The sequence below is a fragment of the Parasteatoda tepidariorum genome, chromosome 9, assembly GCF_982258835.1.
Source record: "Parasteatoda tepidariorum strain Cologne lab strain chromosome 9, Ptep-v5.0, whole genome shotgun sequence".
Classification (NCBI taxonomy): Eukaryota; Metazoa; Arthropoda; class Arachnida; order Araneae; family Theridiidae; genus Parasteatoda; species Parasteatoda tepidariorum.
The window spans coordinates 68,104,397-68,120,148 of record NC_141763.1 but is presented as its reverse complement, the minus strand read 5'-3'; the positions used below and the strand labels follow the sequence as shown (position 1 = coordinate 68,120,148).

The 15,752-nt window shown below is 26.8% G+C and overlaps 1 protein-coding gene across 2 annotated transcripts in view; it reads right to left on the bottom strand.

Moving 5' to 3' along the window:
- Positions 1-15,752, bottom strand: part of LOC107451896 (uncharacterized) — a 32,089-nt gene that overhangs the window by 12,643 nt on the left and 3,694 nt on the right. Inside the window, exons 1-4 of one of the 2 annotated variants that reach the window (XM_087152062.1) lie at positions 9,566-9,809; positions 7,013-7,120; positions 4,638-4,838; positions 137-316 (exon numbers count right to left, since the gene is read on the bottom strand). In XM_087152062.1, coding sequence (XP_087008188.1) covers positions 137-316; positions 4,638-4,838; positions 7,013-7,120; positions 9,566-9,622 — 546 coding nt within the window. In that variant the 5' untranslated portion in view covers positions 9,623-9,809. Of the gene's footprint in view, positions 1-136; positions 317-4,637; positions 4,839-7,012; positions 7,121-9,565; positions 9,810-15,752 lie in introns of those variants that run through there. The other variant, XM_087152063.1, reaches the window with a different exon arrangement.

The window sequence follows — 15,752 nt, the reverse complement described above, 5'->3', positions numbered from 1 at the left end:
CCGCTTATTTAAAAATACTTACATAATAATAATTATATAGACATAAATAATAATTTTGGTATAATAATAAATAATATTTGATATAATTTTGGACATAATAATAAATGGTAGACATAAATAATAATTTTGACCTTACTTTGCACTTTTTTTGAAGTGACCTCATTTTCTTTTCATCACAAGGAGCTCTATTAAGAGGATATTGAAATTTGCTAATTTTTTCCCATGCGTATGTATTCTTTTCTACTTCCAATGCTGCTAAAATAACTTCACATCGAAATATGTCACAAAAATTTGCTAAGCACACAGCATCTTCAATCTGCAATGAAGAAATTTTAAATAGAAATTTTTAATTATAGAGAATAAACACAAAACATTAATATTAAAATATAAAATAATTAAAATAATGAGTTAATATTAGCATTGGAACAAAGCGCTGAGTAACAAAGTTTCGGTCAACAATAGCCTGAGCTTTGGCTGTTGTAGATATTAACAGGGGTCTGTCCAGACATTTTGTGAAATGTCCTGTTTTTGCAAAATTGTGAAAAAACTACACATAATTTGTGAATATAAAATAAGTTTTGAGTCACATTCTTTCAACCAGGGTCCTGCTTTCATGAATTCGTGCAAATAGGGTCTCTGTTATTGCAAAAATTGCTAAAAACCTTTTCAAGAAGTTTTTACATTGTAAATAGATACAAGATTCTGCTCAACAATTGCTGTTACTAAATTAGAGATGCAACATACAAATATTTGGTATTTAGCCTATACTGCTCAACACAGAATATTCATTTCGGACGAATAATGGAAACAAAATCACTCACATTTTTAATAATTTCAATTGACATATTTTAAATAACACAACTTAGTTATGCAACACTTTTAACATGTTATGCATTAAGTAAACTTAAAAATTTCTTAAATTCATAATATTTTATTTAAAAAATTGTCAGAAATTCATTTTTATTGACATAATATTCTATTAATTAATTTTACGAATAAATATAAATTGATCAATTATTTATTTACAAAAAATAATAATAAAATTATCATTTAATATCAAAAAGAATGTGCATTTGTTGTTTGAAAAAGTAGAAATATTTTCTTAGAATACTACATTTGGAATTTAAATACAGGAAACTTGTAAAAATTAGTTCATTTCGAACAGACTTTCTTTCTTTTTTCCCCGGAAGGGTTTATTCAATTAACAAAAAAATAGTGAAGATAAACAAATTTGCGGAAGGGCCTGATTAAAAGATAAATTATTTTGCGAAGGGTTCGTTTTTATGAAAAGATATTTTGTGAAGTGTCCGTTAACGGACCCAAATTTTTTCTAAACAGACCCCTGATTAAGCTTCAGCAAAATTCATGATTTTTAATATTCAACAGCCAAATTATTTGATAAAATATATTAGCAGCAATATTATTTTAAAAAATAATATAGCTAAAATAGTAGATATTTCTAAATGAAATGTTTGAAAAATTATTAGTTAATCATTACAAATTAATCACTGAATCAATAAAATTAAGATTATTTTTGTTTAAGCTAAACATCTTAAAATTTTAAAAACAAGGAGGCAGTTTATCAGTTAGATATCAAATGAAAAGTAAATTAGTTTAGATTAGAATACATTTAAAAAATATATAAATTGCATGTTTCTTTGGGCAGAACAAGTCTTTTTTTCTATATTCATAAACACTAACAAAGTGTTTAATATGCGTAAATACATTTAAAGTACATATTTAAATAACAATAAAACTAAATAAATATAATTGAAATATGCTTATTAGCAGCAAATCATTTTACATACAGCTAACAAAAATATATAATTAAACAGTTAATGTTACTCTTGTTACTATTATTTTAAGAGTAATATTAAACTTTTAAAGACTCTTAATTTTACTTATTTATTAGTCAATTTAGAAATACAATAATTTACCCTTTCATTATTCCTTTGGGTAAAACCTTAATTATCAATGAAATCACTTTAAAAAGAATCATATTCTAAAGAATACATACATAAAATTATTTTCAATTTAATGATTTATTCAACAACAAAAAAATTATAGATTTAAATCAATGATTTAAAAAAAAAAAAAAACAAGTGATTTAAATTGCAAATTTAATCATGAAATAAAAAACTGCAAATCATGCCAACCTTAACAATGAACATACAATAAATGTATATATAATACTATTATATTCATATGTTCAATATTCTTAATTTCATACAATATTTTTAGCTTACCGTGTATGATCATATGAAGTAAGGTTAATTGATCTTAGATATAATAGGAAGATAACAAACATAAAAAAAAAAACATTTTATAGCATGACAATTATTAACCTAGAAATAATTTTATCGTGAGACAATATCAAACCTAGAATAAATTTCACAACTTTAATTATCTAGAATAAATATCTGATGTCTGCTCAGACCTTCGGCTCAATTAAAGTTGCTTTTTTCTCTTTACCATGGATCAGGAGTTGATGGCAATGAAAGGGCCGACTTCTTGGCCAGGTCTGCTACTGAGGAAGGTGAACGTCATTGTGGGAATCTAACATTTAGTAAAATTTCATCCCTTGTGAAAATAGAACTACACAATCGTATAAGAACTCTTCCCAACCACTCATGCTATTTTACAAGACTTCTAGGTAAGTAATTCCGGGCAGAAATTACCAAACTGGTTACTAGCACTTCATGAGTGGTCATGAGTCATAACAGAACCCTCACTTTTCAGCAGGGTCAAAAGACCTTCAAAGAGTGCCAAGGGTGATCTGGTGACATGGTTTTCCTTATCAATATTTTAGTTTGCTTGGGTATTACCAAAGATGAAGTCCTCCGGGACCAACTACTGTTTTTAGACTTCTCAGAGTTTTTTTTTTTTTCATTCATAGTGTCTAGCATCCTTAACATATTTTGTAAAACTGATATACTTTCAGTAATAATAAACTTTGACAAAAGAAATTAAAGAAATATTAAAATAAAAATAATTATGTTTGACAAGTTAATAAGAACCAATAATGTTCACATTTTTTATGATGGGCATAAAAAATGAAAGAAAAACTATATAATTGGAAAAATGAATAAGGAAAAAGAGATATAAACTTTATTTGCAAATATTTTTAAAACATGTAACTATCTACGAAATGTTTTTAAAAGCATAATTTATATGCTTATGATTTTACCTTATATAAAAGTAGTTTTTGTAATTTTCTAAGTCTTTTCAAGTATTTATTTATTAATTTTATTATTATTTCTTATTTATTTATTTTTTTTTGCTTCAGAAACAAAACAAAAAAGGAAAGGAAGGAAGGATGCATAAAGCATTCATTAGAAAAATTTTAAAAAAGTAAAAGCATCAACAGACAAATAAAAACAGAAAGTATAAATGACAAATTCAATAAAAAACAGAATCCCAATGTTTTCGAAAATTACTACATTTAAGTGCAAAAAATAGAAAAGTAATTAAAATTATTATTAAATTTAAAACTCTTTCAAACCTTCATTTACATTTTATAACTTAAATATAATACTTCAGAAATAAATTTTAAAAGCTATATCTTAAATTGGACAATTCTATAGTGAAGTTCAGCATATGCAGAGTGGATTAAAGTAGAGTGGATAATAAGGAAGAATTGCATTGGTTATGCTACTATTCTTAAGACCTATTTCAAAATGAAAAACATATTAAACCAGAAGTAAATGTATGACTAGTGTGTTAATGGGCAATTCCAAACCTAGTAAGGATTTCTCAACTTGGAAAAAGTTTAGGAACTTCACAAAAGTAGCTTATTTTATATAATAAAACCAGGCATGTGACTCAGTCTAACACAAAAATACTGGAAAAACAATGATCATAATTGCTCAGCATTTTAAAAGATTGATAAATTTTGCCACAAATTTTTTGTGACTATATAGCATTTTTTTCTTCATGAAAAACAAAACTTTTTGTTTTCTTCCAAAATTACTAAATTTAGTAAAAGTATGGAAAAAATCAAAATATTTAATCAAACATACTGCAGAAAAATATAGCTTAAATTAAAAGCAGAAACTTGTAATTGCAGACAGTTTTCAAATTCAGATCTTTATATTTACACAATTTTTAATTACAAAACATTAGAAATAAATGGCAATGACATTTATTTTACACTGTAAGAGATATATAATTGTTTCATTTATAAATAAAACATACATATTTTTAATAAAACGATAAATAAAACATACATAACATATGTTGACCCTCTAAGGGTTTAAACTGAGGGCAAAATTGTATTGAGATTTCCCTGCAATCTAATACTTTCTCACTGCATACATATTTTTAATAAAACGATAAATAAAACATACATAACATATGTTGACCCTCTAAGGGTTTAAACTGAGGGCAAAATTGTATTGAGATTTCCCTACAATCTAATACTTTCTCACTGCATACAAATGAAAAAACTATTTTGATATCAAAAAAGCCCACGGTTAAAGGTCAGAAAAGAGCAGTGATTAAAATTCAGAAGGTTAAATCTAGTGCAAAATATTTTCAATATAAAAATTCAAATACATAATTAACTTATTATTCAGTGCCTAATTTTAAATCTAATATAATTAGTACTTATTTTGCACAGGATTATTTAAATAATATACCTCATTATCCATATGTTCAGAATCCCAGTGTTCCGTAAGTGTTATCTCTGATGGAAATATCTGTCCACAATAAGGGCAAATCCACTGGCCATCTTGAAAGTGAAACTGTATATCAGGCCACCACAAAATATCACGATCATTGTGGAAAGGGCAAGTTAAAGGAAAATTGAGCTTGTATCGGTTGAGCACAGGAGAAACTCTCTAAGGAAAGTGAAAAATAATGAACATAATAAATTTTTACATACATCTTTTGATATTATTACAAGAAAAATATGTGAATAACCAGGATTCGCTGGTTTGAACCAGAGTTAAAATTAAACATTGCTTTTTTTTAAATAAGAACTTTTTAATAAGTAAATTTCTTATTCATATCACTTTCAGTTGGAATAAAACCAGATGAAAATAGAAGATGTTTCCCCAATTTTTTTAGAATTTTGAGTTTAATTGTTAAGAAGATTTTATAATACTTTAAATAAATATAAATGTTCAATATGTAAATGTTAACGTAAAATAGTGTTCCCAAAAAAATACACCTGCAGATAAATTAATTGCTTAAATTACAGCATACGTTAGCATAGCTAAGTAAAGTATATTTCTGTCCAAAATGTAAAATTAAAATTACAAAACCTTTATACACAGTGGAAATATCATTTAGCATAAAAAAAAATACATTTAAAGAATAAGCAAGAAGCTGAGCCTTGAGGAATTACATATATAGTTATATATTTGTTAATACATTAAACATAAGAAGTATACAGAGAACAACAGGCATACAATTTGTAAGAGTACATAATTGTTTTTTCTTTTGTCAACAATTCACTGGAAAGTTTTATTCATCAAAACTGATCATATGATTTTAAAAGCATAAAGTTTATGAAACTAGGAACAGTGATTTGAATTAGTTTTAAAGCAATTTGGAAAGCAACGGAAGGAAGCATAACTATATCTATTTGGAGATATATATTTTCCCCTGAAATCTAATTAGATTTTTTTTTTAATTTAGTTTAAATAAGTTAACAACTGTGCAAAAAATTATAAAATATATGGATATATATGTGTTTCCACTTTAAGAGGAAAGGTAGAGGAAAAAATGAGACATCATTTACGAACAGCCTTTACTATCTAATGTCTAAAATTAGGAAGCTAAGTTTTTTTAAAAACATTTTTCCTATTGTTAATTTTTTGAAAAAAAATTCTTTTCTGTTTTATGATATATTTTTTTGCTTCATCTAAAAAGAAATGTTTATTTATTTACAATCTGCATTTGGTTGCTCTCAATAATAATGTAGAAGTTTTTTTTTTTTTTGGCTAATAACTTAACTAGCAAATAAATAGAGATATTAATTGTTTTTGCCAGATATATTAAGATCAGTGGATGAAAACATAAAAACTATATATTTTTGTAATTAAATACTTTAGTACAAATGTAATTAACAACTATTTAAAAAAAAAATAGTGATTACAATCTATTTTTGAAATGACTTTGTAGACTTTGTAGTAGAACTTAATTTACACCCGTATTCAAAATGATTTTGATTAAAAAAATTTATTTATGAGGAATAATTAAAAAATATTTATTCGTCTTTACGTGAGACAGTTTGTTATAAAAACAATTCTTTACGAACTTCTTTTAAGCTTTTTTAAAATTTCATGCAATTTCATATCCAGTGTTTCCAAATTAAATTTCTCGACATCAAATATTTGATTTAGGAAACACTAGATATCTATAAAATTTCTGCCATTTTGTCAAGTGTTTACTGCTCTTTTATTTCTTCTAAGAAATAGAAGCATTGCGAAGAGAAATAAATAACATCAAGTGTTCTTTTAATGTATAATGACTATACAGTGAGGGGGGGGGGGAAAAAGAAAAAACAAGACCACCTTGAATAACTTTTGATCTAATGATCAGATCTTCATGTTTCAGAACTCATTCTTAATGACTCAAAAGGGTGACTTCAGCTATACTAAATGCACAAATGATCTACGCAAATAGCATTTGCGCTATTAGGTAATATCTAATCTTTTTTTGTAATAATAATTAAGTCTGCTAATCTTTTTCGAAAAGCTAGTGCCGTTGTTTCTTTACTAAACCAATGTAATATTGTTTCTTTACTAAACCAATGTAATAATGTTTCTTTACTAAAATAATGTTAAAAGTAGTTGTCATGAATTACTACACTACAAACTAAGAAAAGAGTGGCGACTACAGTAGTTTCGCTACGTGTAGCATGCTTGTTCTGACCACTAATCAAGATATTACAATCAATAGAATGTATATATGCATAAAATGCATATAAGCACTTATTAATAGCATATATAATGCAGTGATTTTAAGAAAAAATTTAAAATTAATAAAAATTTAGGTCCACACATACCTTATTTATAATTAAACGTACCAATCTTGACTTAATTCTAGAACATTTGAAGATACTTTTAGGTGGCGAATTTCCTCCAATATAATACAAGATCATCAATATAAATATCTGAAATCAAATAGACAGAATTAAAGAACAACTATCACATAGCTGCATATAAATTTAAAGAAATTTATGTTCTTAAAGTATTCTTATAATGTATTTCAAGAATATTACTTAATTATAAAAAATTGAAACTAATTAGATAAAAATTAACACTACTTGAATTTGGAAAATGTTACATGGCTGCTAATGTTTAAAATTCATAAAAAAAATTTATTCTGGTCACACTTTCTTTTCCGCCAACACATTTGAACGTGTAAGGCTAAGAAAAAGAGCCTTGGCAGTAAAATAAATCAATTAGTAGCCAATACATGGATCCCTTAACTATCCTTGACAAAAACTATGTTAACGTATATATGAAACTTGAATTTTTTATTTCTTCGTAGACGAAGAGGTCTTGTAGGGCCCAACCTTGCAGCTGCACCCTTCGAGCCATTTTCTAAATTTATTATTTTAATAATTCATATGCTGTACATAAAAAAATTAAACATTTCTCTTTACTTTGGAGCTCCATATATTTCTGAAATAGAATATTTTTTTGTTCATCATAATTTGATTATTCTTTCAAGCAGTTTATGATGTTTAATATATAATTGCTGGCCTGTATCACTTTGGAATACCAACAATTCTAAATACATCAATCAACTTCTTCTTCAATTAATAGAAAATACATCAACTTCTTCAATCAACAAATTTCTATGATGATTTAGTATCTATATTTTTTATAATATACCAAGACACTTGCATATAATCGTAAAATTTTTATTTAAAGATTTGTAACTAAAGAACTTGAGCCACTGTTTTTTCATCTAATTTCAAAACTTACACTTAACTCACATTAATGAGGAACCAAAATTTCATCCAAAATGGCATTTATAGTAATCAAGGTCATAGTGTCAAAGAATGTCTACTACGTTACTAGTTTAGTGCACTTTTTATTACTAGCAGTAAAAATATATTATCATATTTTTCTCAGTAATCTTAAGTAATTTTTTGTCAAGTATCTTTTACTTTTACAATTTAATGTTTTAAGATAAATTGTTTTATCAGAATTTTATTCAGTTGAAATAAAATAAAAATACCATGTCTTCAAAGTTCAGAAATTCTGACATTATGGTAAAAATGAGTCAAAAACTTGTAAACCCTGATATCTATTTATATTTAACCATAGTATCTATTACTAAAAGTACCAGCATTTACATACATAAAAGTTCAGCAAGTTTTTTTTTTTTTTAAGATTCCCTAAACAGATATAGAATCTTAAAAGTTTCATTATTTATTTTTAAAACTTTCAGAAATACCTAAAATAACGAGAAGCAGTAGCAAACTTTTAAATATTTATTATTAAAATCAACATCTATGCACATTATATAAAGTCTATGATTGTAATAAAAAAATTCAGTCTTGAAATACAAATAAGAATACTTTTATATATACATTTACACTAAAAGCTTGAAACTACGCAAAATTCAGGAAAAGAATGTATCAAAAAATTATTGAATGGTTATTAATTTTTTAAATAATAACAGCTCATGTTAATAAATATCTTCTCTATTTGCTTTCATTTAACATGTGTGGCGTGCAGAGGTGTGTGGATGTCCAAGCAATTTTATACCCAGAAAAAAGAATCTAATAATGTAATCACTGAAAAAGGCAAAAACTTATTAAATTAAAAAAGAAAAATATTGGAAATAACATAAACGTTAAAAAATAAAATCTATTTCAAATATTCATATTTAAGTTGCAGTTTTTTATGTGTAATTTTTTTTTTTTTAATAAAAATTTATAATTTCCTCCTAAAAAAAATATCCTTAAATGCAATAACTTAAAGATATACAATTTGAAAATCAATCTGTATTATTATTATTCATCAAATATGTGGCTTAAACCAAATATTTAACACATAAAAGATTCAAATTTTCTAATTAAAATAATACAAACAATCCAGAACTGGGCTGAAATGTTTACATTACACTAAAGAAATTCTTTTTCTCACAACTCATTCATATATAAAGCAGTTTCAGGTCAAGTTTCAATGCCATATTTCGTTTTTACTAAGAGACTATTCAAGCTAAATATAATTTGAAATGTAGTGTAAACAGATTTTTAAAATAAAAGGAGTTTTACGATTGCATAAGCACAATCCTTTGACTACTAATTATTTTTAAATTTGGAATAAGTAAAATATTATCTATTCACAAAAGACAGTCAAATAAATTCTATACTTTAAAAGAATACATTCTATTTATAGCAGATCACGAATTTCGAAATTGTTCTGAAATTTTCAGAAAAAACTATTTCAAATATTTTTTTCATAGTTTAACTAATCAGATCATTTCGCCTTTATAGATAAATGTAGAATGATGAAGAAAGAAAAAACCAATTAAAACAACGGAGAAAATATTTAATATGTATCAACAATTAAAGGAAATTGAGACATTTTCACCAAACCTCAACACAATAAAAGCTGCGATTCATGAGAAAAATGCTTGCAGATAAATCACACATTCAATAACTTGCTGAAAAATTCAATAGAAAACATGTTTTAGTTTATCATCTTAATAAAAACGATCATATGCTTATCCAGATTGGGAAGAAAAAAACTAATTCCATAATTAATCATGCTTTGTTTTTATTCAATTATTGACAGCTGACGTTATTGGCTGCCTATTTTTGTTTAACTCAAACACCTTCTAAAATGGAAACTGTGGTGAGAAGTAACTAATTCAAATAGTCAATTCGCGATCGCAACGAACTATAGGGGGCGTTGTTGTATGAGACGCTTACCTGGGATTTCCATATGAACCGTCATTCAGTTACTCTGGAGACGTCGTTAATGTAGCGTGTAGCATTGCAACGTTCCTTCTTTAATGTGGCTTATTAAATTTAAAAAAGAAAAATGCTTGATCTTCTTTCTTGTACAACCGAAAACAAAATGGTATCTCTTTTTATTAGAGAAGGAATATCCAAAACACATCGGAAAAATATTTGTACATTAACAGAAAAAAATATGTATATTCTTATAAGAGTTAAAACCTAATGCCCGAGAAATAGTATTACTAAATTTAATGATATAACATGAAAGGCCCATTTAAACTTTACATTCTATAGTTTTAAGAATCATATTAGTTCAAAAATTAAAATGAACAAAAAGTATACATAAGCCTCATAATTTTATGAAATTTAATTTTGTAAACAACGTTTTTTGACAACAATTTTTATCAAAAAATTTCAAGTTTCAATAAAAATCATTATTTAGAAACTAAGAAACGTAAAATAAAGAATGCTGACGAAACAAAAACAAAAAAACAAAAAACAATTCTTTTTTGTCGCCATTTTTAGTGCTACGAATATTCGTCTTTGGGATTTGCCAAAAACAAAACAAGATGCAATTTTATTTTTTCAGGAGGGAAATATTTTACCGAAAAAACGAAAATGTACCAATTCCCACAACATAAAACTTTATCTTGGCAAACGTACGTTTTGGAAATGTTATTTCATTTGGAATCTTATTCATCAGAGTTCATATGGCGATATGATTGTTTTGAATCTATGCTAAACTCTATATCGGCTCATTTTCCATCGAAATCCAATTAACTATTTTGATTTTAAATAAAGTGTTTTATTTTATGAACTGTCGCAAAAATTTTAAGTGTAGATTGGCGGCACTTAAAAACCGCCAAATCTGTAGCGGCGGTGGCGTTAATACGTCGTAAGTACCGAATTTTTATTCCATACTTTTCTGAATCATATTATTTCAAACATTGGAATATACAAGAAGTATACATAAACACATAATGTTATACCATTTAATTTTTCAAAAGTATTTTGAGAACAATTTTTATCAAAAAATTATAAACTAAAAAACGGAAAATAAAGAATTCTTAGGATAAAAAAAAACGATTTTAAGAATTATTAACATTGAAATAAAAACTTTCATATTGTTTCTTTTTTTTATTATTCTTATAGTTCTTAATCAGACGTAAAAAACCATTCTGTAGAGAACCATCATCAAATGAAAAAAAAAATATTTACAAGCAAATTTTTTATTGTAAAAATCATTGCACTTACCTGATTTATGATTCCCGGAGAATTCCAAAATGATAAGTTCCTTGTTTGAAAACTTTATTCTCAAATAATAGATACATAGTTTATACCTTCATTACTTTTAGATAACATACTACACAGCAAAATTTTATAATTGATATGAATTTGAATATGTAGCTAAAAACAGAATAGCTGAATTCTAGTTGAACTTATTCTTTCAAAATTAAAAAAAACTTACCAACAAAACGATTTAAATTAATTAAGAATCAGCACAAATGGCACTATTTCAAGTAACTTGGATAATTTTTTATTGTTGTTTTCCGAATTATATGGATACAGAAATATATACTATTCTATAACGAAGAAGAATATGCTATAACTATTACAATTCTGTATGTTCTGAATTCATATTTATTCACTGGAATGACGAAAGCAATGTTGACTTCACTTTAATTCGCAATGAATTGAAGACAGAAGAAATGCATTTTACCTTAATACACACATCTGTAACAGTATCCGAAATCGGAAGTCATCAGTTGCAAGTTTGTTGATAATAGAAATTAAAAATAATTGAGGAATTTTTCTTCAAATGTTTGGCGTGTTCTGTTCCTGAAAGATTTACTAATATTCTGGAGATTTTTTTCAAGTTCTCCGGCCTTTTCCTTGGGGAAATTTTGTTTCTTATTTGCTGCTAAAAAATGGCGTCTGATTCAGTCAATGACTTTGATGGAACTAAATGAAAACGTGATAAATTAATGTCCGATATTTACAGGCTCCCGCTAGACGGCGTACTCGAGCGTTGCGATCGCGAATTTTAAAAGTGTATTCGCACCAAATGCAATTACCGCAACTCTAACCGCCGAAAATAAGGAAACCTGATTGGTGAGTTTTTCGCGAGAAAATATATTTCACCAATCTGGTTCTCATATTTTCTTGACAGTAATCGGAGGTGCGCCAACCACATATGGTAGCCCAGTGATTAAAGAATCGGACTTCGGACCAGAATGGCCATCGTTCGATCCTCGACTACTCTAAGATCCATGGAGTAAATACATGCTCATAAAATCTGTGGAATCGAAAGCCCTGTGGACGGTCGCTGTGCAGTAGCATGGGTACAGGGAGGAATCTGGAAAAATTTAATTGCCATTAGTTTTGTGAGGCCACTTCTTCATCATAGATCTATGTCTAAATTGAAGAAGTTGCCTCACAAAATTGTGATGGCATGTCTTGAGATCATCCTCAGGAATGTTTTCCTGACAGTCGCCAATTGCCCATTGTGCAGCTCAAGTGCGACATAAATGAAGTACCTATCTACCCTAAAGTTTATTTTTATCGAAATATTTTTCAAAATTTATTCATCAAAATTCTTTTTTATAAATAAATAATGATTATAATAATAATAGCGGTGAGGTCTTGCATTTTGTTTTAGCAACATGCTACCCTAGCTCCCAACTTCCAACATTTATACGAAATCACAAATGATACTAATTTATTCATTTTTATTTTATTTGCTTATTTTTTATTTTATTTGCTTATTTTTATTTTTATTATATATATATATATATATATATATATATATATATTTTAAACTATACTTTTTTATTAATTTACCAGCACTGACATGCTCAATAAGCGGGGGTGCCCTCCCCTCCGCAGAGGATCAAAATTGTGATGGCATGTCTTCGGATCATCCTCCGGGATGTTGCCCAGACAGTCGCCAATAGCCAATTGTGCAGCTCTAGTGCGACGTAAATTAACAACAACAAAAAAAAATTTAAAAACTGAAACGTCATTATTAATCAAAACCAAATCTACATTACAGAAAACCTCATTCGCTGTCCTAGTATGAGAAGCAAAAAGTGACCCATTTGCCTGTGGTACAAAAAAAAAAAAAAAAAAAAAAAAAAAAAAAAAAAAAAATTAATTATTAAAATGTTTACGGAAATGCTTCTATTTAAACTGATATGGATATCGACAATACAAATTAAACGACAAGTTTAAATGATACGAAATTTAATCAAGCGAGTTGAAATATTACTATACATGGAAAATTTTAATGTTCAGATTAAAACTGATTCAACAATGTAAACAATGAAATAAATTATGTTTTACATTTGAAATTAGTGAGTTTTAAGTAAAAGATTTCACAAAGTAAGCTGTATATTGTGGCCTTTTTAATTCAATTCTAGTAAAATCAATGTACATGATAAATGAAAATTGTTAAATGACCTACAAAGGGGTGGTCTTGTTTAATTTGATGAAATGGTTAACGACTAGTAAATTTCAACTAAACAAAGTTTTATATTAGTTTTTTGCCGAGAGAAGTTTGATGCCTTTTCATTTAGATAAAAGCAGTAAAGCAGTAGTGAAAAAACTTAAGGTGCAAAAAATAAATAAAACTCATTAAATAAAACTCATTAAATAAAACTCAGTGTTGGCATATTCTAACTAACGTTATGCACACCAAGAAATTAAAATAAGCTATACATTTTGAATTAATGAACTTTATAAAAGAAAGCAAAGAAAAATTCGAATTTAGTAAGTTTAACAGCCTTCTAATTCAAATGAAATATCTTTTGGTAAAATCCCACTGAGCGATTATATATAAAGATTGTTACCTCTTTGTGGCCGTATTAAATTTATTAATATTTTTATACTGGTTTGACTTAATACAGTTAGACGAACATAACATGCAGGATAATAAAAAAAAAATAATAATTTTTTTTTCAGCAGGTAAAACGATATTACTACAATGCAGAATTTATTAAATATTATTTTGATCTGTGCATGTCTCCAGACAATAGACCAAAGTTAACAGCATTGTTTAATACAAAAAAATCAACATTTACGTGAATTTACCAACTAGTTATTGGTATGGAATAGAGTATAAATACGAGTGGAATACAATAAAAATAGTTTTCGTAGCTAAAGAAAAGATATTTGATAACAATTGGTTTAATTACTTGCATTCCTTTTTTATGTTCAATTGACTAAACAGCGTAAACTGTAAAGAGTATTGTGTAAGCAAACGGTTTGAAAAGAAATTTTGAAGGTTACTGGGGCGCCAAGCAATATTCTTAATTCGGTGTTTAAAAGAAGAATGCATATATTCTAAGGGGATACTGAGCAAATAAAGGAAGAATACTAATAAATTAAAGAATTTCGAATAAATGTGCTAACAAATTACAGCTCTGAATATATATTACATTCTAATAAAGAGCCTCTCAAATCAAATAAAACTGATTATTGAAAAACTCTTTTAGTGCAAAAGATAAACGTGCTGTCGGTTAATTCTAATGATTTAAGAACGAGCTGAGTAAATTAATCAATAATTAAATGCAAGTAAAGATCACAAAAAAAATTACTCCCTTGAAATTCTTGATGTTTTTTAGTTCGGATAAAATAAGTTTTGGAAAAATTCAGAACTATTAACAGAAAATGAATAAATTAGTAAATTATTCGCAGACTTGCCTTATTTAGTTTGATGATTTTCTTTTATATTATGTAACATTGCAGAAATTCCAAAGTATTAAACAATCTAAGGAATCATTTCAAAGAATGTAATTTTCTATGGCAAATTACAAAATTTGAGCAAAATTGATTGAATGGTTCCTGAGAAATCAAGTTTTAAAAATACGACATTTTAAAAATATTCGATTTCTCAGGAACTATTTGGCCGATTTCTCTCAAATTTTGTATTTTTCTATGCAAAATTGCATTCTAAAATGATTTAGAAAAATTGTGTATCTTACAATTCAAAATTTCTTTTATCGTTATTAAATAAAATTATAGAAAATAATAAATAGTTATTAAAAATTAATTTTTGCATGGATTTGTCTTTCTCAAAACAAATTTTACAATAGTATGTAAAAAATTTCAGTTCTCTTAAAAAATTCTCGAGTTATGGCAAAACATACGAAAAATAAAATTGACGTAAGGAGTCCAAACTTTGGACCACTCTCCTGACCAAACTATTGGGACCATATTTCCAAGATTGCGGCCCCCCTTTATATTTCGGGGTCAGAAATCTGAATCTGTCAAAAAAAGATACGTTTATTCAGAGAAAGTATGTTTTTGTGTCTAATTTCGTATAAAAATATCGTCTGCGATAATAGTTTTATCAGAATCAGGTCAGAAATCTGAATCTGTCGAAAAAAAGGTACGTTTATTCAGAGAAAGTATGTTTTTGTGTCTAATTTCGTATAAAAATATCGTCTGCGATAATTAATTTTATTTTTATTTTATAACCGTCGTTGAACAGCAGACCCAATTTTGAGTTTACGGCTATTAATAACCCGCTCTCCAACCATTAAAATTGAGTCTTAGATCGTGAAGAAAAATTCATTATCATTCATTAGAAAAAAAAGTTATTAAAGTTAAGTTATTTAGGAAAAATCTGCTTTTCTTTTTTTTTTCGTACTATTCATTAGAGTTACCAATTTACGATATCTCATAGAAGAATTTTCACCGATAAATAAAAACGTTATTCAAGATGTCCACTTAAACCCCATGCTCCCACTACCCCCCTCTCCCCTACTTTCAACTTCAAACAGCTTGTAGGTTAATATTTTTTCCATGCAGAACAAAGGTT